This window comes from Sus scrofa, chromosome 2 (assembly GCF_000003025.6).
Source record: "Sus scrofa isolate TJ Tabasco breed Duroc chromosome 2, Sscrofa11.1, whole genome shotgun sequence".
Classification (NCBI taxonomy): Eukaryota; Metazoa; Chordata; class Mammalia; order Artiodactyla; family Suidae; genus Sus; species Sus scrofa.
The window spans coordinates 102,182,201-102,206,146 of NC_010444.4; the positions used below are offsets into that span (position 1 = coordinate 102,182,201).

At 39.1% G+C, this 23,946-nt stretch overlaps 1 protein-coding gene across 2 annotated transcripts in view; it reads left to right on the top strand.

Annotated features, from left to right (window-relative positions):
• ARSK (arylsulfatase family member K) overlaps window positions 1-23,946 on the top strand; it is a 46,205-nt gene that overhangs the window by 18,112 nt on the left and 4,147 nt on the right. Inside the window, exons 4-6 of one of the 2 annotated variants that reach the window (XM_003354206.5) lie at window positions 5,414-5,696; window positions 9,948-10,119; window positions 15,282-15,506. In XM_003354206.5, the coding sequence (XP_003354254.2) occupies window positions 5,414-5,696; window positions 9,948-10,119; window positions 15,282-15,506 (680 nt within the window). The remainder of the gene's footprint in view (window positions 1-5,413; window positions 5,697-9,947; window positions 10,120-15,281; window positions 15,507-23,946) is intronic. The other variant, XM_013991487.2, reaches the window with a different exon arrangement.

The window sequence follows — 23,946 nt, forward strand, 5'->3', positions numbered from 1 at the left end:
AACCCACCCCCCATACTTATGCAAAACAGAACCTTTGTTTGAAATTTACTATCATATAATTTTATAATATATAATTACATAAATATTTAATAAAATATAGAATATAACAGAATTAATAACTATAATTAGTAATGAATTAATCATGTAAAGTATATATCAATATAATTATTAAATTATATTTCAAATGATATATTATTGTTATATATTATAATATTATATATTAAATATAACATATTTTAAATTATATATAAGTATTATGGTACCAGTACAGTTTTAATATCATTTTTAGTGGTAAAAAAATCCATGATTTTTTTGTATTTATGAATAGCTCTATGCATACAAAAGAGATTAAAGGGCACCAGCTACTGTTATTTCACTAAAAATAGAAAATGGCTGAAATTAATAAAATTAATCAATGGGAAAACATGCATATATTGAATGTTTAAATAATGTATATTGAAAAATGATATTCCAATCCGAATGGCCAGTTAGTATCAGTCATTCAACTAAAACCTACGGTTTCTGTGAGTGATGATACATGTAAAAATAGATGACAACCTTTTGAGTCCCTTAAAAAATGGTGTGTGTGTTTCTCAACTTTGAGAGAAGAAGATTTAATGGGAATGAATATGGATTCCATTTTTTCCTACCAAATTTTTAGACTGATAGTGAAATTTGCAAGGGCATGATTCAGAATTGTAATTTTTCCGTGCCAGAGATTTATATGAGACACATTAGCTGTAAAAATTCCACTAAGAACAATGTGTGTGTGAGAAAGAGAAAGAGCTCCATCTCTACATAACTTTTTTGGGGGGGTCTTTTTGTCCTTTTAGCATACGGAGGTCCCTAGGCTAGAGGTCTAATTGGAGCTTTAGCCACTGGCCTACGCCAGAACCACAGCAACGCCAGATCCAAGCCGATTCCACAGCTCACGGCAATGCTGAATCCTGAACCCACCAAGTGAGGCCAGGGATCAAACCTGCAACTTCATGGTGCCTAGTTGGATTTGTTTCCGCTGCACCATGATGGGAACTCCCCTCTACATAACTGTTAAAGTGTGATAGTTAATTATTTAGTGATCTAAAGTAAGCTTATCAATTTTAATATGTGATATTTTTTCCAGTGTGATTGTTATTATGTAAATTCATCCAGTGCTACCTGTGGGCTGACAGTATTTAATGCTGCAGTAGAATTCGGTGCATTGGCACAGAAAACCCACACAGCAATGGCATACATACAAATATGTATGAAATAATTAGTTGCTAATGTGTTGGTTTTATTTTCCATTTATATTAGGAGGAGATTTTACTGTTAAAAAGAACTGATCAAATGCTGATTGTCTGATAGTGCGGTTAGCCATCACCTTGTTTTCTGGAATCAATCCAAGGTAGAATAATTCTCTTGTTCATGAGCTATTATGGAAACTATTTTAATTATCTTATCTAAAAATTCAGGAGTTTTTAGCATGAAAATTCTTAACACTGTTATGTAGAGCAGTGCATCTTAAATTTAATATGCATGCAGATCACTTGGGCATCTTATTCACTGCCCTTTCCAATTCAGTGAGTCTGGGAGGGAGCCTGAGATTCTGCATATTTAACAAGCTCCCAGGTGATGCCACTGCTGCTGGTCCATAGACCACTCTTGGAGTTGCAAACATACAAGGAACTGCAACTCAGAGGGAGGTAGGATAAGATGTAACCAATTGTGAATACCTTTATCAGAAACATGTCTCTTTGAGAAGCTCCTTTACATTTCTGCAAAGGGAGGCTCTTAGTGTATTAGCACAAAATGACACATTGAAGCCTCTCTGATTTATAGAGAACACTCCTTTGAAATAGATATACTCCACATTCAGCTCCCACCTGAGGCCATGTTACAATGATCTCTTCCACCATATAGTCAGGAGAGCTTGTGAGTGAAAAAAAGCAAAAAAAAATCTTATGACAATAGTTCTGACCTCGTGAACCCCCTGAAAGCCTCTCAAGGACCTCTCAGAGATCCCTGGGCCACACTTAGAGAAGTGCCTGCATAAAGGAAACTACACACTTTATGTTTGTGCCTATTTGCAAGGAACAGGGTAAATTTATGAGACAATCATAAGGTATCTATCTAAACCACAGGGAGTTCTGGTTCCTCCTCATTAATACAAGCTCTTTTTAATTGTCCTGATTGAAACCATACTCTTAATATTCCAGACAAAGTACATAGAAATAGAATGGAAAGAAATTTGTTCAAAATGTTCCCAGTGACCAACTAATTAGTAAGTTTATATTTGGAGAAGATTATAGCAAATATTGGTAGGGGAGGGGGGTGTGGAGATAACACTTTGAACAATAAGACAAGTAGGTCTGAATGGTCAAATGACAATGTTTCCTGGTGCAATAGTTTGGCCTGGTTAGGAAGAGATGGAGACATTGGTTGTTTAGTAGAGAGAATTACAATTTTAAGAGTTATCTTTCTGTTACAGCAGTTGACATCAATTATGAGGTTGGATATTCACATTTTCTTTCCCTGTTTTCCTCATTAGTGTTATAGGCCAGGAGAACTTTAGGCTGGGAAAGGGATGCTGAGCTGAGAATTGCAGCTCCTGTAGCAGCCTAGTCCTTACACTGCATCTTCTTCACAAAGAGCCCCAGGGAACTGGGCTGGCCCAGGGAGTGTGACAGCAGAGAGAGAGTCAACATTGACTGTAACTATTAATATATATTGAATCTCTTAAAAAAAAGTGCTAGATGTTCTTAAGTTATAATGGAGTAAATTGTTATTTTATACTTAGGCACAATGCTTGAACATGGATCAACTAACCAAAGTATTATCTCTTAATCAGCTAGTTTACTCAGGATTCTTGGGAGAGCAAAGAGGAAAAGAGGAAACTGATGAGAGAGGAACCTTTACCTTCAACCATAAACTTATCCCTGCTGCCCTGTTAGTACTGTGAAAGCATTTGTTATCCGCTTCTTTGTTGCCAGCAATTATAGGAATCATGCCAAAAAGCATACATACTCATAAACAGACAAAAGAGATTGACACTAAGATAGGGTAAATCACGTGCTACTTAGTAAGAGGGCAAAAATGAAGCCAAGGTTAAATTAGCTATAATAATTTGGGCCAAAATCATCTTGATTTCAGCCTTTTTTATCCTTAAGGGGACCAACCTGGGCTAAAAGAATCCCAGAAACACAGCGTTTAATTTTTTTTAAAAAAGGAAAGGGAAAAGGGTATAACCTTACCAGAAAAACCAAATGAAATCACACTTACTCATTGCTATGGTGAAAGATGGCAATCTGGATTCAGTACAGCCATCTTCCAAGGCAAGGTCCTTCCTTGAGATGTCCTGGCTCACTCATAACTGCATTGAAAGGTCGACTGAATAGCTTGGTTTGGACAATCAGAACAGTAGTCTACACCTGAGTTCATCCAAAGCCAAGTAAGGCTCTGACCACCAATTAGGGTTTTGTCCCAGTTCCCCTGTATGGGATGGTTTCCACTCGCTACCAGTTGTCCAGACACCAGCAGGACTCCTACAATTCAACTCACTTCCACAGGTTACAGGCTCAGTCCTACAAGACTGCCCCTCCTGCCCCAATTCAGATGCAAATCACAAGTCCAGGTTGTCACCTCTGCTGACCCACCAGCTCTAAAATCAGAGGATCCCATGACCTCTTCCTTGGATTCCATTGATTTGCTAGAGTGGCTCACAGAACTCAGTGAAGCATATCACTTACTAGATTACCGGTTTATTATAAAAGGATGGGAGTTCGCTTCATGGCTCAGTGGTTAACGAACCCAACTAGGATCCGTGAGGTTGTGGGTTCGATCCCTGGCCTCTCTCAGTGGGTTAAGGATCCGGCATTGCCATGAACTGTGGTGTAGGTCACAGACGCAGCTCAGATCCTACACTGCTGTGGCTGTAGCGTAGGCCTGCAGCTTTAGCTCCAAATGGACCCCTAGCCTGGGAACCTCCATATGCCACAAGTGCACCCCTAAAGAGCAAAAATAAAAAATAAAAATAAATTAATAAATAAAAGGATGGAATTCAGGAACAGCCAGAGGAGGAGATACATGAGCAAAGGGCATGTTGCTTCCATGCCCTCTCCTAAGCATGCATGTGACATGTTTGCCTCAACCAAAACAAGCTTCTTAGAAATGTATAAGACTGCTTCCTAAACGATTATGCCAACTAAAAATACTTCCTTATTGTTTGATAAAAAGTAGTAGTACTACTATATACTTATCAAGCAGTGAGATAAAATATTTAGAGAAATTGAATGCATCGAAACATTTAGCTTGCAAATTATCAGCTAGAGAAAATACATCTAGTTTGTAATGGATAAAAAATTTGCATTACTGTTAGCTTAGATAGCTTAAATCATAGTTACAATTGTTCTTAAATAAGATGTACCTGGAAACAATTTAAAACATGAAACTTCAGGAGTTCCCGTCGTGGCGCAGTGGTTAACGAATCCGACTAGGAACCATGAGGTTGCGGGTTCGGTCCCTGCCCTTGCTCAGTGGGTTAACGATCCAGCGTTGCCGTGAGCTGTGGTGTAGGTTGCAGATGTGGCTCGGATCCTGCGTTGCTGTGGCTCTGGCGTAGGCCGGAGGCTACAGCTCCAATTGGACCCCTAGCCTGGGAACCTCCATATGCCGAGGGAGCGGCCCAAGAAATAGCAAAAAGACAAAAAAAAAAAAAAACAAAAACATGAAACTTCAGAAACACATAAGGTGCACAGGAGAGATAAGATTTTTTTTAATATAAAGATTTAATGATAGGAGGAAATTATAGTACCTTTGGTTAGGAACTCTCTTATTCTGACAAAAAAAAAAGACAAAATGCGAGAAAATTCAGGAGAAATACTAGGAATTTGCATTATCTTATTTTACTAAATATTTTGTTTTGAGGAAAAGTAACCTTTCTAAATAATCTATCGGGGGTTTTTTTGTTTGTTTTGTTTGTTTTTTTTACAGCTGCACCTGCAGCATATGGAACTTCCCAGGCTAGGGGTTGAATCGAAGCTGCAGCTGCCAGCCTACACCACAGCAACACCAAATCCAGGCTGTATCTGTGACCTACCTTGAGGCAATGCTGGATCCTTAACCCACTAAGTGAGGCCAAGGATAGAACCCACATCCCCGCAGACACTGTGTCAGCTTTTTAATCCACTGAGATTAACGGGAACTCCTAAATAAGCTTAAAGAACACATCAGTGAATTTTTGATTCTTGTTATTTTTCCCTTGGTTTTTGAATTTGCAATGCTCAGTAACTTTCTTAATTAAATCTAGTATTGTTAGCCTGAAGATTTGCATGACTGAGTCTAAGAATTATTTTCCATATTGCTCTATTTGTGCTTAGTCAGTTTATTAAACTTTTTAAATACTGCACAATATACCTGTCTTTTGCCTCCTCAGCAATCGTGTGGAAGCCTGGACAAGAGATGTTGCTTTCTTACTCAGACAAGAAGGCAGGCCTATGGTTAACCTCATCTCTAAAAAAACTAAAGTAAGAGTGATGGAAGGAGACTGGAAGAATACAGACAAAGCTGTAAAGTGGTTAAGAAAGGAAGCAATGAATTACACTCAACCATTTGTTCTGTACTTAGGATTGAATTTACCACACCCCTATCCTTCACCATCTTCAGGAGAAAATTTTGGATCTTCAACATTTCAGACATCTCTTTATTGGCTTAAAAAGGTAGGTACACTGTGTGTGCTCAAAAGTAGAAGTTAACATTATATATCCACGTTATTGGCATTTGCTCACTGTTTATTATCACTTTTAAAGAAAAATTTGAAAATTTTGTATTCGCATTAAATCAAGCTTGACCAATAACTGGTTGACAAAAACTAAAGGGACAATTTTACAAAAAATAAAATGGGTTAAAACTCAGAACCCACTTCCAAGTTGAATACCTCTGCATAAAATATGTTTATAAAAAGAAAAACTAAAAAAGTCCAGGCAGTCCTCACTTTGCACAGGTCAGGATCATAAAAATGACCATGAAAGCCAAAACTATACAAGAGATACTGTAATAATTGAGGAGTTCCCATTGTGCTGCAGCGGAAATTAATCCAACTAGTAACCATGAGGTTATGGGTTCAATCCCTGGCCTCACTCAGTGGGTTAAGGCTCTGGCGCTGCCATGAGCTGTGGTGTAGGTCGAAGATGTGGCTCAGATCCTGCGTTGCTGTGGCTGTGGCCAGTAGCTGTAGCTCTGACTGGACTAGCCTGGGAACCTCCATATGCCATGGGTGCAGCCCTAAAAGGCAAAACAACAACAACAAAAACCAATTGGAAAAATGACCATCTTTCTAGGACTCTCAAAGCATTTGTCAAAATATTAAAAATTCTTCCTTCCCTAAATGTATTGGGAAATGACAAAATTATAAAACTAATGTTTATTTAATGCACTGTAATTGAAAACACTTGAAACATTGAGAATTAAAGTATTTTGGGTTTTTTGGTTAAAAAAAAAAAAAAAAGTACTTTGAACGGTGCTTGCCTTCTTATTTAACTTAAAATACAGAGCAGGCCTCTTCTTTGTACCTTGGCAAACTGTCATATTCCTTTCTAAATCTGAATCACCTTCTTACATTTTCCTCTTTGCACTTTCATGATATGTTTCTGGGAGTTCCTTTAATGCGAAGATTTTTGCTAGTGTCACTTCCTCTAGGGCCTTCTTTATTGGTATCAATGAGCATGTTTTCACTAAGTTCCTCTGGCTGATATCTTGAGTGTATCAGTGTTGTCACTTTTTACTTCTTGACTGTATAGTCATCTTTGTGGACCATTTTCCTTTTTTGACTCTCCATTTTTCTGAACGTGGATTTATCACCGGGGCACAAGGAGGCAGCACACCTACACACTTTGCAGTCTGTGTCAGTACTGACTAAAAGATGTGCAGTGACCAGCACCGATAGACTTTGAACGAAATGACATGATTAATCGCTGATTATGATACACATACGTAATCTACATAGTGACTTGTAGCCTAAAGAACTAGCAGCATATGAATGTGAATGTTCATACTTTATGCAATAACTCATAGTTAATATACCTTGGTAATGAGGACAAACTGACATTACAGAGGAGTAATCGGAGTCAGGCATAAGTGGTCAGGGAGAATCAGGTCTCCAGTACATCCCCGCACCACTGAGAACTTGAACTTACTTCGAACCATTCCAGGCCTGAAGACACTAGCTGCCATCACAGCGTTATGGTCTCTAGGTCTCCCCTTGTAACTCTGCAACCATTTATTTATTTATTTTTTGGTCTTTTTTTGCTATTTCTTGGGCCGCTCCCTCGGCATATGGAGGTTCCCAGGCTAGGGGTCCAATCGGAGCTGTAGTCACCGGCCTACGCCAGAGCCACAGCAACACAGGATCCGAGCCGCATCTGCAACCTACACCACAGCTCACGGCAACGCCGGATCCTTAACCCACTGAGCAAGGGCAGGGACCGAACCCGCAACCTCATGGTTCCTAGTCGGATTCGTTAACCACTGCGCCACGACGGGAACTCCCTTTGCAACCATTTCTGACCCCAAACAGTCTAAGCATCCTTGCTTCTCACCAACTCCAATTATTATTATTATTGTTATTATTATTATTATTATTTTGTCTTTTTCAGGGCCGCACCCATGGCATATGGAAGTTCCCTGGCTAGGGGTGCAATCAGAGCTGTAGCCACTGACTTTTTTTTTTTTTTTTTTTTTTTTTTGTCTTTTTGTCTTTTTGTCTTTTGTTGTTGTTGTTGCTGTTGCTGCTATTTCTTGGGCCGCTCCCGCGGCATATGGAGGTTCCCAGGCTAGGGGTCCAATCGGAGCTGTAGCCACCGGCCTACGCCAGAGCCACAGCAACGCGGGATCCCAGCCATGTCTGCAACCTACACCACAGCTCATGGCAACGCCGGATCCTTAACCCACTGAGCAAGGGCAGGGACCGAACCCGCAACCTCATGGTTCCTAGTCGGATTCGTTAACCACTGCGCCACGACGGGAACTCCGCCACTGACTTTTGACACAGCCACAGCAACTTGGGATCCGAGCCACGTCTGTGACCTACACCACAGCTCATGGCAACACTGGATCCTTAACCCACCGAGCAAGGCCAGGGATCCAACCTGAGTTCTCATGGATGCTAGTTGGGTTCATTTCCGCTGAGCCACAACGGGAACTCAATTACAATTCTTGATAAACAACTCATGTAACTAACTATGGCCTTGCAGCTTTTTTTTTTTTTTTTAGGGCCGCGCCTGTGGCATATAGAGGCTCCCAGGCTAGGGGACCAATCAGAGCTGTAGCTGCTGGCTTATACCCCAGCCACAGCAACGCAGGATCCAAGCCATATCTTCAACATACATCACACTTCATGGCAACACCGGATCTTTAACCCTCTGAACAAGGCCAGGGATCGAACCTGCATCCTCATGGATGCTAGTCAGATTCATTTCTGCTGAGCCATCACTGGAACTCCAGCAGCTTTTTGGCTTTACAAGCCTCCCCCAGTGTATAGTCTGGTAGAACACTGGAAAGTGCTTCTCAAATCTGCGTCTTTTGAACTGTGAACCTAACAAACCCTCAAAAAACACTTTTATTTCACTCAATCTCCATTTCTGAAATTTTGGTTAACAGTGACTAAAACTTGAACCCTGTTGTTGGGGAACTAAACTGATAACTGATATCCATGCATATGTGAACCACGTAAAGGAAGGATTTCCTGTGTTTTGAAATGTGGCACCTTAAATCAAATTTGTTACTTTAAAACCTCTATCCAGGGAGTTCCCGTCGTGGCGCAGTGGTTAACGAATCTGACTAGGAACCATGAGGTTGCGGGTTCGGTCCCTGCCCTTGCTCAGTGGGTTAAGGATCTGGCGTTGCTGTGAGCTGGGGTGTAGATCGCAGATGCGGCTCGGATCCCGCGTTGCTGTGGCTGTGGTGTAGGCCAGTGGCTACAGCTCCTATTAGACCCCTCCCCACAGGAGCGGCCCTAGAAAAGGCAAAAAGACAAAAAACAAACAAACAAACAAACCCTCTATCCAGACACACTATGTGTGCACCCTATTACAAAAGAAACAATACTGAAGTTTTAGACACTTGATGTCTTCTTAAGAAGTTCTAACTGCCTCTATCTTGAAAAACTTGTCAGGAGTTACTGCTAGCCTAATGAAATGAGTCAATAATTGTTAAGTAAATAGTAAGTAGATATTTGAATTTTTAAAAGTTACATGACCAGGAGTTCCTGCTGTGGCTTAGTGGGTTAAGAATCAGACTCCAGCAGCTCAGGTTGCTACACAGGTGCAGGTGCAATCCCAGCCCAGTGCAGTGGGTTGAAGGATCCAGCATTGCCACAGCTGCAGCTCAGATTCAGTCTTTGGCCTGAGAACTAGCACATACTGCAGGTGCAGCCATTAAGAAAAATAACTAAAAATAAAAGTTACATGACCAGAAGATATATATTCTTTAGTCTTAATGGTTTTCACCAAAACTATAAGCATTTATATGTATTAAAAATTGTATTTGTTCTTAACAAACATTTGGCTCCCTCACTAGATACTGGCATTTTTACTAATGAACTACTGGGGAAAAGGAGTCTAGATTCTTGGTTATTAATTCTGAAGTTTTAAATTGATCACACAACTATATTAAAGTTCTTAGACACTTATTAGAATACTGTCTGATATAGCTCATGGTTTTCACTGACATGTATAATCTTTAAAATAATTTCACAACTGTCTTACTATATATACACATATTGATTTGTACTTTTTGTTGTTACTAGGACTATCAACAATTTGTTCCTAATTTACATATTTGATTTACTATTTTCTGTACATAGTTCATAACCATTCCTTTCTACTATCCTAAGTAATTAAACATTGACTAGTTTACCATACATACTTGTTGGAGGGGAGGAATATTCAACTTTGTTTTTCTGCCCTTTTTAGGTGTCTTACGACGCCATCAAAATCCCAAAGTGGTCACCTCTGTCGGAAATGCACCCTGTAGATTATTATTCTTCCTATACAAAAAACTGCACTGGGAAGTTTACAGAAAAAGAAATTAAGAATATTAGAGCATTTTATTATGCTATGTGTGCTGAGACAGATGCTATGCTTGGTAAGTGGTATAATTAAAAAGCAATTACATGAAGTATAATATTTTTCCAATAAACTGTGATCGTGCCAGTTGGTGACTTGTATGAATATCCTTAGATAATTTCTTACAACACTCCCGAGATATTTCAGACTTAGAATTATAAGACACCTGACACATATAAAAATTGAATAAGAGGAATTTCCATTGTGGTTCAGTGGGTTAAGAACTAGTATCCACGAGGATCCAGATTAAGTGGGTTAAGGATCTGGCGTTGCCACAAGCTGCGGTTTAAGTCGCACATGTGGCTTGGAGTTGCTGTGGCTGTGGCCTAGGCCAGCAGGTACAGCTCCAATTCAACCCCTAGTCTGGGAACTTCCATATGCCACAGGTGCAGACCTAAAAAGAAAAGAAAAAAAATTTGGATAGGAGTTCCCACTATGGCACAGTGGGTTAAGGATCTGGCCTAGTCTCTGTAGTGGCTCAGGCTGCTGCCGAGGCACAGGTTCAGTTCTTGGCCAGGAGCTCTCACGTGCCACAGGTGCAGCCAAAAAAATTTAAAAAACAGAAAATAATTTACATTATTGATAGTAGAAAAAAAGTCTTTTCTGTCTTAATTATTCATAAATTAACAGATGCTCAGATTTGTTCACCTAGGAAGAAAGGGTCATAGAAAACCATCATCTGCAGGAAACAAAACATTTTACCAGCTTTAATCAAGAATCAGTATTCAGCCAAACACAGTTAATTATAAGGCAACTTGGGTTCTAGGAGATGACACAGATTAGACATAGAATCTTGTGATTCTTCCCAGATTTGTAATAATTGAAAAAAAATCCATTCTCTCTAGGCCATTTAGAGCAAGTCTAAACTAAAGCTGAAATCATTTTCCCCATATACATTGTAGGCCAGAATTATATTGAATTTCCTTCCCTAATTCAGCTTGAAACCAAACCTGCCTCCATAACTATCAAGAAAGTGTTTTGCCTCTAGTAGAGTTATAGTAGTTTCCAGTTCAGATGTGGGAAAACCCTGGTTTAAAAAAAAATACTCATTTTTGAATTGACAGAACACTGCAAACCAGCCATTATGGAAAAAAAAATCATTTAAAAAAAGAAAACTGGAGTTCCCATCATGGCTCAATGGTTAACAAATCTGACTGGGAACCATGAGGTTGCGGGTTCAATCTCTGGCCTCACTCAATGGATTAAGGATCCAGTGTTGCCATGACCTGTGGTGTAGGTCCCAGACACGACTCAGATCTGGCATTGCTGTGGCTGTGGTGTAGGCTGGTGGCTACAGCTCCGATTAGACCCCTGGCCCGGGAACTTTCATATGCCTCGGGTGTGGCCCTAGAAAAATAAATAAATAAATAATATATATCCATTTTCAGAATTCCCATTGTGGCTTAGCAGTTAAGGACCTGACTTGCCTCTGTGAGGATGTGGGTTCAATTCCTGGCCTCGCTCAGTAGGTTAAGGCTCTGGCATTGCTGCAAGCTACTGTGTAGGTTGCAGATACGGCTCAGATCCAGCATTGCCGTGGCTGTGGCACAGGCCAGCAGCTGAAGCTCCAATTCAACCCCTAGCACAGAACTTCGATATGCGTGGGTGTGGCCATAAAAAATCCATTTTTATAACAAAATATTTTCAAAAAAACCAACCATTTATCTTGCTGCACTTTGGAGTGGAACATAATTACATTAGTGAATTGTGGGTAGTACTTCTGAAAAAAAGTAAATCTTGGGAGTGAATAATTCAAAGGGCTATTTCTTCAAAAGCATTCATTGGGCAAAAATAGAAAAGTATAAAGCAGAAAGCAAAAAAAAAAGTGGATAAACTATTTATAATATAGCAATATGTCTTCAAAGTTCTAAGGGTTTTCCAAGCACTCAATCTTAAGTGCAGATAAGATTTTAAGTGCATTTCTTCAATCCTAAACCCATACAAATCCTGAATCATATTTCAGTATTTTTTCATGTCAGTGAATATCTGCCCATTTGCACCCTGGAAAACACTATTGAAGGTTTACAGATATCCATTCATCCATATCTACTAAAATAAAATATTATATATATAAAATCTTGCTGCAGGGAGTGTGGGAATACCTCTTGAAGTCTCTTGAGAGGAAAAAAATGCAGCAGCTCACTTCATGTTACATAGTGTATGGAATATCTTGTATCTCTCAGTTAAATTTACACTAGTCTGGTCACTAAACAGTATTTAGTACTGTTTCCTGTGTTTGCTAGCTTTCAGACACTATGTTGAGCACTGGTGGTACTAAGCTGACTATTAGTAAGGAATACATATTAATTACAAGCACTCTAACCTCTTACCCCACCTCAGAGCCTTTGTATTTGCTGCTCCGTCTGCCTGAGATCCCCCTTCCCTGTGCTTTCTACATGGCTGGCTAGTCTCTGTGTTTAGCTGTCAGCTCAGACATTACCTCCCCAGGCTACCCAGCCGCTCTAAATTAGTCTACCCACCCCATCATCCCACGTACTCTACACCTTATCATCTTTGTTTACATCATAATCTTTAATTCTTTGGTCTATTTCCTTGTGTACTGTCCATTTCCCTAGAAGAGTGTTGGTTCATGAGGGCAGGAACACTCATTCATCACTGCATCCTAGGTAGTATTGCAACCATGGTGCCTGGCACGTGGTAAAAATGTGTAAATGTTTACTGAATGAGTATAAACACCAGCGGTTGTAACATGGTGTTGTAACAACAGCAGTAAACAAGTTGCAGACATCTTGGAGACACAGTGATTCACTCCACTTAAAGGAGCCGGGGGAGTTCCCCTTGTGGCTTAGTGGTTAACAAACCCGACTAGTATCCATGAGGACGTGGGTTTGATCCCTGGCCTCGCTCAGTGGGCTAAGGATCTGGCAATGTCATGAACTGTGGTGTAGGTCACAGACATGGCTCGGATCCCATGTTGCTGTGGCTGTGGTGTAGGCTGGCAGCTACAGCTCTGATTCAACCCCTATACTGCCGTATGCCTCCATATACCACAGGTTCGGCCCTAAAAAGACAAAAAAAAGAAAAAGCACCTGTCTCCTCCAATTATTGTTCAGATTAAATGAGACAATATGCAGAGCACTTAGAAGAAAGCCTGATATGTTGAAAATGCTCAGATAAAGTTAGCCATTAAAAAAAAAAAAAAAAAAGGAGCAGGGAATGCTTCACCAGGGAGGTAATGCTTGAGCTGGTCATCATCAAGAAAGAATGGGAATTTGCCATGTAGACTGCTGGAGAAAAAGGGCATTTGAAACAGAAGGCAAAGTATGTACAGAGGCAAGGAAGTCCAAGCTAATGATTATTCGTTCAGGGGGTTCTAAGTAGTTGAGGATTGTGAAAGGTAAAGGTCCAGGGGGAAGCTAAAGATGCTGAACTTGCTCAAGAACTAGATAATGGGAAGCTGTGGCAAAGCTGTAAGATGGGGTGTGACATGATTGGATCATTTAGAGAGATAGCTACCAGCGTGGTACAAGGGATATTATGGAGGGGAAAGCAGAAAACCCTAATTAGGAAGTGACTACAGTTAGCCAATTGAAAGACTCTGATGAATGGTACTCTGTAAATAACTCATTAGAGCAATGAGTCTCAAATCTGACTGGACCTCAGAATCACATGAGGTTTGGGGTTTGTTGGTTTTTTTGTTTTTTTTTTTAAACAAGGGAATCCCCATAAGGCTATCAGCTGATTTCTCCACAGAAAGTCAGAAGGGAGTGGCATGATATATTATAGAAAGCATAATAGAAAAATCTGTAACCTAGCAGACTCTACCTAGCAAGATTATCATTTTAAAAAGGAGAGAGAATTTCTCAGATGAGCAAAAACTAAAAGTATACAGCAATACTAAACCTCTTCTAAAAGAAACATTGAAAGATCTTCTCTAAACAGAAAAGCAGCAAGAATTTATAGGAAAGGGAAGGTCATAATTGGGAAGTAAATCACTTAAGTCAGTATACAAAGTAAAAAATAAGTTTTTGTGAAAGTGATAACCACAATGAACAGCAAAAGGACAAACATGAAGATGAAAAAGAGAACATCAAAATCATAAAATGTGGGGAAGAAGAGTAAGTAAATGTAGATTTTTTTTAGAGTATTTTTTGTTTTGTTTTTTATTATACAGACCCCTTTAGGCCTATTTCAGGAACTGCCAAAACAGAAATAACTCTTTTCTCTGGACTGTGCCTTACCTGTGTTCTCTTAATTACAATGAGGAGGAAGTTTCCCGGCACTTAGGACAGGGACTGGACAGAGGAATTTCACTGTCCAAAAATATGCCAAATCACATTCAGGTACCATCTGCACTGCTTCCAGCTCCTCCTCAAAGGTGGGGTTTCCATAGCCCTCAGCCAACTTCATGGCCATGATCTGGTGATCCGGGGCTTGACAGACAGGAGTTCTGACCTCTTTTGTCACCTCCCATTAGGCCACAGCTATGGGCCGGTGGTGCCATCAGTCCTTTCAGGAGACATGCGCAGTGCTGACATCCAGGCTTGTCTTTCTTTACTCATTCAATCCCTGGGGGTAATGTTTTCCCTCATTCTCTGGTAGAAACATAGAAGGCAAGCCAGCATGATCTTCAAGTAAAAAAACTTATCCCATGGGAATTCCCATTGTGGCTCAGTGGTAATGAACTCACCTAGTATCCATGAGGACGAGGATTCAATCCCTGGCATTGTTCAGTGGGTTAAGGCTCAGTGGGTTAAGGATCCGGCATTGCCGTGAGCTGTGGTGTAGGTTGCAGGTGCAGCTCAGATCCCATGTTGGTCTGGTTGTGGTGTAAGCTGACAGCTGCAGCTGTGATTCACTGCCTAGCCTAGGAACTTCCAGATACAGTGATGCAGTGGGTGCAGCCCTAAAAAGAAGAAAGGAAAAGAAGGAAGGAAGGAAGAAAAAGAAAGAGAGAGAAAGAAAAGAAAAGAAGAGAAAGAAAGAGGAAAAGAAACTTCTCCTATGGGTATTGTACTTTCCCCTTTTTCTCTCTAGTCATCAACTGAGAAGCAGGCCCATGAAACCTGGCGTAAGTTACTTAAGAACAGCAGATAAGGTTCAGATGTTAAGAAGCATCCTGTCAAACTCTTAAGAGGGTAGAGCTGTTACGAACTTCAGTGTGATAGAATAAAACATGACCTAACAGCTCATTACAATTCATCTTCATTTATATTGTAGGTGAAATTATCTTGGCTCTCCACCAGTTAGATCTTCTTCAGAAAACCATTGTCATATACACCTCAGACCACGGAGAGCTGGCCATGGAACACCGTCAGTTTTATAAAATGAGTATGTACGAGGCTAGTGCCCATGTCCCACTCTTGATAATGGGACCAGGAATTAAGGCCAACCTACAAGTACCAAATGTGGTTTCTCTTGTGGATATTTACCCAACTATGCTTGGTAAGTAATGCAATTCTGTGACTATTTACTTGTAGTCATGCTGGAAAATGAATAAGCAAAGTAGTCAGAGGTCCTGCTGACTTGTTCATAACCTTGAGCATGTCATTCAACCCTGAGTCAAATCCTTATCTGAAAAATGAGGATGATATTCTTCAGGTTCCTTTGGCCTTCACTTATTGTAGTCATTTGTCCCTCAAAAGATTCATAAGCAGGATATAACAATAATGTAGGCCACAAAGGATATTCGGGTTCATAACTGTATAGATATGATTTGTTTATCATTTGATTCTCTACCACCACCTCCCTAACATATAAGCACTTCCCTTCTGGATTATTTCACCTACTTTGAAACTACTAATTTTTTTACAATGTTACCAAAGTCCCTTAATGTTGATGCTATGAACATAGTTCTCCTCAGGATCTTTAAATTATTCCATACTATTTGCTTTAATAGCTTCTTAATGTCTATAAGCGTAACCACAGGTCTAGAATAGCAATATCTGGACAGGGGTAGTTAGTAGTTTTTATTGAAGATGCTGAAATAAAGCCAACATAAATTCAGAGGAGGTTATATAGAACTGTTCATTACTAATTTAGCAGAGTTCTTTACTTTTATTTATTATTATTATTTTTTTTGCCATACCCATGGCATATGCAAGAGATGGAACCTGTGTCACAGTAGTAACTAGAGCCACATTAGTGACAATGCCAGATCTTTAACCCACTGAGCCACCAGGGAACTCCTAATTTGGCAGATGACTTTTCTTTTTCTTTTTATGGCTGCATCTGTGGCATACAGAAGTTCCCAGGCTAGGGGTTGAATAGGAGCTGCAGCTGCAAACCTGCACCATAGCAACACTGGATCTGAGGTGCATCTGCGACCTAGAGTGCAGCTTCAGGCAACACCGGATCTTTAACCCAATGAACGAGGCCAGGGATCGAACCCACATCCTCACAGACACTATGTTGGGTTTTTCACCTGCTGAGCCACAACAGGAAATCCAGTAGAGTACTTTAAATTCTATAACATCTAAATATTCTGTTCTAAGGTAGCATCAACTGCAAAAAGTACCATCAATTTATAGACTTGGGTGAAAGATAACACAGCATAGATATACATGTTTAATATGCATATATTAAAATGTGTACAAACAAACATGTATCCGGAGTTAACAAAATAAGCAAGTTTGATCTCCTTTTTCTGCTACCGAGACTTTAACTAAAGACTGTTCCAGGGTTTTAAATTTCTTTACAATTGATTTCTATCAATGCCCTCCTTTTCTGTTTTATTTCATATAACTGGTATATTAGAGCATACTTCTTTGCTGTTCTTGCCTGATGTATATTTTTAATCTCTTCAGTTTGTTACTCATTATTTGCTGGTTCCCTTTTGTCCCAAAGCAATTATCGCACAGCCACTTTCGAGCTCAGTCAATTTCCAGGCAATGCCTACTACTTTCCCCATTTCTGTTTTTATCAGAAATGTGCAATTATGTATACTTGTAAGTGCATTTATCATCTTTGTAGCTTTATGAATACATGCTTATTTATGGTGTCATTTCTTTACAGTTTCCTCTAGTTTTTCCTCATAGAACTTCCCCCACCCCACTTCCAAATCGGCTTAATTTTTATCCTTCTTCTGCTTTCTTGAGGTACAGTGACCAGAACTACAAAGATTATTAAAGGCTGGAATGATTCTTTCTCACTTTTCCCTCAATATATTTCATAATGAGACTTGGCATTTTGTTGGTCTTTTTTACTCTAGCAGCTAAATAGTCCAGTATCTGTAAGAAGCTGTCTGCAGTGAGTCTCAACCTATTCCTAGTCATTCTACACCACTTCATATGTTAGTTGATTAATATGCACTGTTTAAATCATTTTTCTTTGAATATTGTTTTATATTTGCCTATAATGCAAATTTTCTTCTGTACAATCTTGACACACCATTATCACTATTTGCATTCATACATCATAAAAGTTATCTGCAAATGGGAAGATTTCATAATGTATATATCTTAACAGATTATGTAAGAAAATACTAAATAGAGTTGTTTGGAATGACAGAATTTTCATTTACCCACCTAAAAGGACACTTGCCTGACCCTGCCTAGTTTATGTTACTTGACAATAAGCATTTCTTTAGCCAAAATAAAACATTCCCAGAAATTCCTTTGCATTGCTTCCCCACTCTTCTGGAAGAGGCCCTCTGAAAACACAGATTTTTGTCTACAATTTGTCAATTATTACAATTTTCTAAAACTCTTAGTTCTACATAGATTTTCATTTGTTTTTATCTTTGACTGATTCTTGGTGATAGAGTCCTGAATTGTAATACCCAGCAGAATATGTTTTATTAACAGCATTTAGATCATGTGTTGATTAGACCTGCCCGACTAAAGTAAGTACAGCCGAAAATCAGTGTCTCCAATTCTAAACTGGAAATGAACATCTTCAAGGGTTAGTGTGTTTCAAATGGATATTTTCATTATGAAAAGGGAAAAGTTACATTTATATGGTTGGAAGAGGAGAGTGAGAAGGATGCTGATGGAAATATATTCACATATATATGCATATATATGTATAAAACTCTGAAACATCATATTAACCAGAGGTAAGGGAGAAAGAGAAAGATGCAACGGTGGTTCAACAAGAATCTTATGTTGGAGCCAGGAAACAACATTGTAACATTATTATTTATCTAAAATGAATTTTTATACAAGTGATAAAGGGTTAATATCAACAGCGTTCTCACCAATCTATAAGAGAAAGAGAACTACCCTATTAACAAATTGACCAAAATACAGAAATAAGCACATCACAACAGAAGACACATAAGTGGCCAAATACATTTTTTTTTTTTGTCTTTTTTGTTGTTGTTGTTGTTGTTGTTGCTATTTCTTGGGCCGCTCCCGCGGCATATGGAGGTTCCCAGGCTAGGGGTTGAATCGGAGCTGTAGCCACCGGCCTACGCCAGAGCCACAGCAATGCGGGATCCGAGCCGCATCTGCAACCTACACCACAGCTCACGGCAACGCCGGATCCTTAACCCACTGAGCAAGGGCAGGGACCGAACCCGCAACCTCATGGTTCCTAGTCGGATTCGTTAACCACTGCGCCATGATGGGAACTTCCAAATACATTTTAAAGCTTCAAATCCAGTAGTCAGAAAAATATTAAAACAACAAGATACCATTTTTCTTTCACACGTAGAGTTTGCAAAGATTAAAAAAAAAAAGCAAAAAACTTATATTGGAAATAGGCCTCATATTCTGCTGCTGAAAGTATAAACTGGCACAGATTTTCTGGAGGCAAATGTGGCATTATGTTCCAAGTTACTTAGAAAAATGCATACATTTTGACCTAGAAAATTCCAGCTTTAGAAAATAACCTACAGATATACACAAAGACTTATCACCATGGATACATTTTATATTATTATGTTATATTAAAGAATTGAAACAGTATAAATATCTAATAGTAAGGAATTGGGTAAAGAACAGTCAATTTCATTTTAAAAAGTAAAATGATATGTGAAAGAGGACCCCATGTATTAGTGAAAACAACGTGTCAGCTTTAAAACTGTATAAACAGTTTTTTGTTTTGGTTTGTTTTTTGGTTGAAAGAAGAATCTAATTTATTGTCTAAATTAGCACTTTTTCTTAGCAGAGAAGAATACTACTAACAATCACATCAGGGTTAACAGTCTGTGGCCGTGCTAAACAACCTTACTCGTGAACAAAGCAAATATAACTCTGTTTAATCTGATGTTTCATTCAACCTTTTAAAACGAAATTACATAATGCTAAAAGAGTTTAAAGCTACTTTTAGTAGTGATTAACTCTAAAAGTAGACCTGTGGGACAGTATATTCTGTTTTATCTATGCTTAATAAACATAGATTTTGATAAAATATCTACAAAGGACTTCTTACTTGATGATTCTTCTCACCAGTTAGGAGCTTAAAATAGATGTATAATACAACCTATTCTTAGATTTTAAAGACCCTTTATTACCTTAGCCATCATTGTATTGTTTTGCATGAGTTCAATTTATACACAAAGCATATGAGATTAAACTTCTCAAGCCAGACTTCCTCTTCCATTTCATGCTACAGACCTTAGAGATATATAAAAGACAGCGATTCAAAAAAATCTTTTTTTTTTTTTTGTCTTTTGTCTATTGTCTTTTTTGTTGTTGTTGTTGTTGTTGTTGTTGTTGTTATTGTTGCTATTTCTTGGGCCGCTCCCGCGGCATATGGAGGTTCCCAGGCTAGGGGTTGAATCGGAGCTGTAGCCACCGGCCTACGCCAGGGCCACAGCAACTCGGGATCCGAGCTGCGTCTGCAACCTACACCACAGCTCACGGCAACGCCGGATCGCCAACCCACTGAGCAAGGGCAGGGATCGAACCCGCAACCTCATGGTTCCTAGTCGGATTCGTTAACCACTGTGCCACGACGGGAACTCCCAAAAAAATCTTAAATGGAAAGATATTAAATAAGAAAAACCAACTGGGATTCCTGTTTTAATAAACCTCCCTTACCATAAAGAGCTAGTTGAAATTTAAGATGATGGGTTCCCAGTGTGGCCCAGCAGGTTAAGAACCCAACACAGGCGTCCATGAGGATGCAGGTTCCATCCCTGGTCTCACTCAGTGGGTTAAGGATCTGGCATTGCCACAAGCTGCAGTGTAGGTCGCAGGTGTGGCTCAGATCCAGTGTTGCTGTGGCTGTGGTGTAGGCTCCAGCTGAGGCTCCAGTTTGACCCCTAGCCTGGGAACTTCCATATGCTGCAGGTGCAGCTCTAAAAAGAAAAAAAAAAAAATTAAGTGGTACAATGCTTTTATTACAAGGTCTGAATTTACAGGAGTTCCCTTATGGCACTGTGGTGTTAAGGGATCTGGCATTGTCACTGCTGTGGATCAGGTCTCTGCCGTGGCATAGGTTCGATCTGTGGCCTGGGAATTTCCACATGCCAAGGTGCGTCCAAAAAGGAAGGAAAAAAAAGTCTGACTTTACAAACAGTTTTTTAAAGGTAATGTAGAAGGGTGATTCCTTTCTGTAAAATGATATTTTATGATAAATCAGGAAGAGTACTCTTGGTCTACATATCTTTGTGGGTCTTTTATAGTATACCACAACATTATCATTTTCTAGGACTGGCAGAAAAATGCCATTTTTATGTACAAATTCTTTATACTATTAAAGTTGATATCATTATTTCAGAGACTATTCCTTTTGTTTGTTTGTTTTTTGGCCTCACTAGTGGCATGTGGCAGTTCCCAGGCCAGGGAGTGAACCTGAGCCACAGGTGCAGCCTGTGCCACAGCTGCAGAAATGCTGGATCCTTAACCCTCTGCCCTGAGCCAGGGATCAAACCCACACATCCACAGTCACCCAAGCTGTTGCAATCAGGTTCTTAACCCACTGTGCCACAGCAGGAACTCCAACTATTCCTTAAAAATTATCCCCAAAATATTTTTTTCTCTAAAAACCTAGTATCAGCTTCCTTTGGCTCAGAAATAAAGGTAGTCCCATTTTTAAATTAAAATTGTTTTCTCTTTTAAACATTTTCACGTAATTTTTTTTCATTTAATAGTTGGCTTTTTTGTAAAACATCTGCCTTCTTTTTGAATAAGGGATAAATCCAGATTATTTTAAATTGTGAAGATGTAATTGTATAAAAATACAGTTATGTTTAAAAGAATGCTTCATTGCTAGTGATTTAAATTGCAAAACCCTCCCTGATACAGAATCTTAGTGGAGGGTTGGGAGGATCATTCTATGTAGACTATTTTGTTTTTGCTGGGTGAAAAATAGTGTGAAGTTGCAAAACTACAGTAAAGCAAGATTTTTGGAGTACTACTAGAATCCAGAGATCCTGGAGTCAGACTGCCTAAATCCAAATCTTTCCTTCAGTATTCACCAACTGCATACCCTCTTGGGAAAGTAACTTAACATCTCTGATCTTCAATTCTCTTATCAAATAAAATAGAAATAATAATGGCTATTTGATAGCTTAGAACAATGATGAACATAGTAAAAAAAAATTAAATGTTAGATATTATTTTTGTTAATGGTTTTTATTCTTAGGTGCCCTAAAAAATGTACACTGGTTGCATCATTGCCATACCAGTCTAATCCTTTATCTGCTCATATGCTAAGGAAGAAATAGAATCTTATCTCTCTTCAGGAGACCATCACAAATATCCAGGTCTGAATTTTTACCCATTTGTTTACTGTTTTAAATTTAAGTCACGTTATTAAGAATACTGCAGTTACTGTTAATCTTTGCTTCTACTGCCAAGAACGATAAAACTTGCTCAACATGGCCAGAAGAAAAAAACATGAAAAATGGTTTTAAACGGAGATCAAACAGCTTTATGAAAAGTGGATCAAGCTAAAGTGCTTTTAAGGAAATCATTGATAAATATGTAAGAAATGAATACCCAGTTTTCCTGAGGCACAGAAATTTTAATAAATGTGTTGATTAAATACTGTAAATATTTGACATGAGTTTTATTCTTCAATATGAATTTGCAAAGGTTCATTATTCTACTGATCGTAGACTGGCAACAAGTCACATTATCACTTGCCTAGACTCCTGCAGTAGCTTCCCAATTCTACCTTCTGTCTGTACCCACTTTTAGTCAATTCCCCATATAGGAGTTACCGTCGAACCATGTCAGGATTCTGCTCCAAACCCTCTACTCTTTTCCCATTTCCCTTAAAGTGAAATCCAGAATCCCTAATTGGTCCTGGAAGTCTAGCATGATCCCTTCCCCTCCTCAATTCATCTTTCACAATCCTACCCCTCACCTCCTCTGTTCCAGCCATGGACCCCTTACAGTTTGGGAAAGAACTGAGCAGCTTCCTGCCTCAAGGTCTTTACACTTGCTGTTCCCTGGGGGAGTGCCCTTCCTCCCCACATCCAGATATCTACTGGGCTCACTCTCACGCTTTCTCGGGTCTCTGTTTATGTCACCTCAACAGAGAGGCCTTCTCTGACCACACTCTGTAAAACAGCACATAAACACATGCCTGCCATCATTCTCTATCCCCCTTACCCTGCTTTATTTTTCTTCATTGCTCTTATCACCATCTGACATATTTCTTCATCTCGCCACACTGGAATGTAAGCTCTAAGAGTCTGAGGGAGCTCATCTGCTGGGTTCAGTGTTTCCCTATACCTGGAACAGCATTTCATTTGTTGAATGAATTAAAAAATTTAATACAAAAGTGGACTCTTCTCCCAGTTTACTACTGACTTCTCATATTAACACAGGAGGGCTATTTAAATTTTCTTAGTCTAACAAGCTTTTTTCAGAAAGTTAGGCTAATGGACTTCCCATGTGGCTCACAGGATAATTACTCAGCGTTGCTTCTACCAAAAGTTAGGCTAAGAATAGATCAGGCTAAGAAGAAGGTATTTCTAAGTATTAAAGTTTATTGAAATGGTGAATACAGGAACCTCCCAGTCATGGGTATATGTCAGTTGGTCCCTACCTACTGGCCATCTCCAGTCTTCTCCTCTCCCTTCCTGTGCCTCCCAGTGGTGCTCCCTGAGAGCTGACAGACAGACCAGCCCCATCCAGACTGTTCCCACCCTACCTTCTCTCCTTAAAGAGCCTAATGTCTTGCAGCTCAGTTAGTTTCATCTCAGGCCATCCTTTTCTCTCCTGCACATCCTCATTAAAATCTTTGCTCCTTCTTCGTCTTTTGCTTTTAACCAGTTGTCTCTAAAATACTTCTCTTTCTTTCCTTCTTTCACTCATTCTTTCTCAGAAGAGTCCCTGGTGATGACTGGTTGGCAGAAGATTAATTTTATGCCCCTTCCAAGGAAATGGAAGATACAGATTTTTTAATTAAGTTATATGTAAAATGAGTATCTTTAGAAGATTTATAGAGGTCTTTGTCTATTTCCTTATTCTCCTGTAATTAACCTGTTTTTCCTCAAATAGGTACAGTCAAGTTAAATTAATGTGCTTATTCAATTTTGTCTCATTTCTAGCATTGCAGATATATTACTTTCTATTTTTCATTGGAACTATTTAATTATTTCTAATGTTTCTAAAAACATGGAACATTGAAACCAAAAAGCTGTGGGGGAGGCAACTACAGACTCGTCTTGGAACTCTCCCAAGTTCCCAGCTATAAATGATGGTAATTTTTCTACAGGAAAAACACAGTTTGAGTTCCAAGCAAATACCATGAAATAAATTTTTTTAAAATACAGCCTCTTTTTTAAGTTTGATATTCCTCATGTGGTTGTTTTATCTGTCTATATTTGATAAGGAAAAAATAAATTATTTTTCTCTATATCAGTATAATACAGGATTTCCCAACATGTGTCTGCCAAATACAAGTCCTTCAAAATGCTACTTGGGGTTAAAAAGAAGTTCTGTCATCAAATAACTTTAGGATACCTGGAATACTATATACC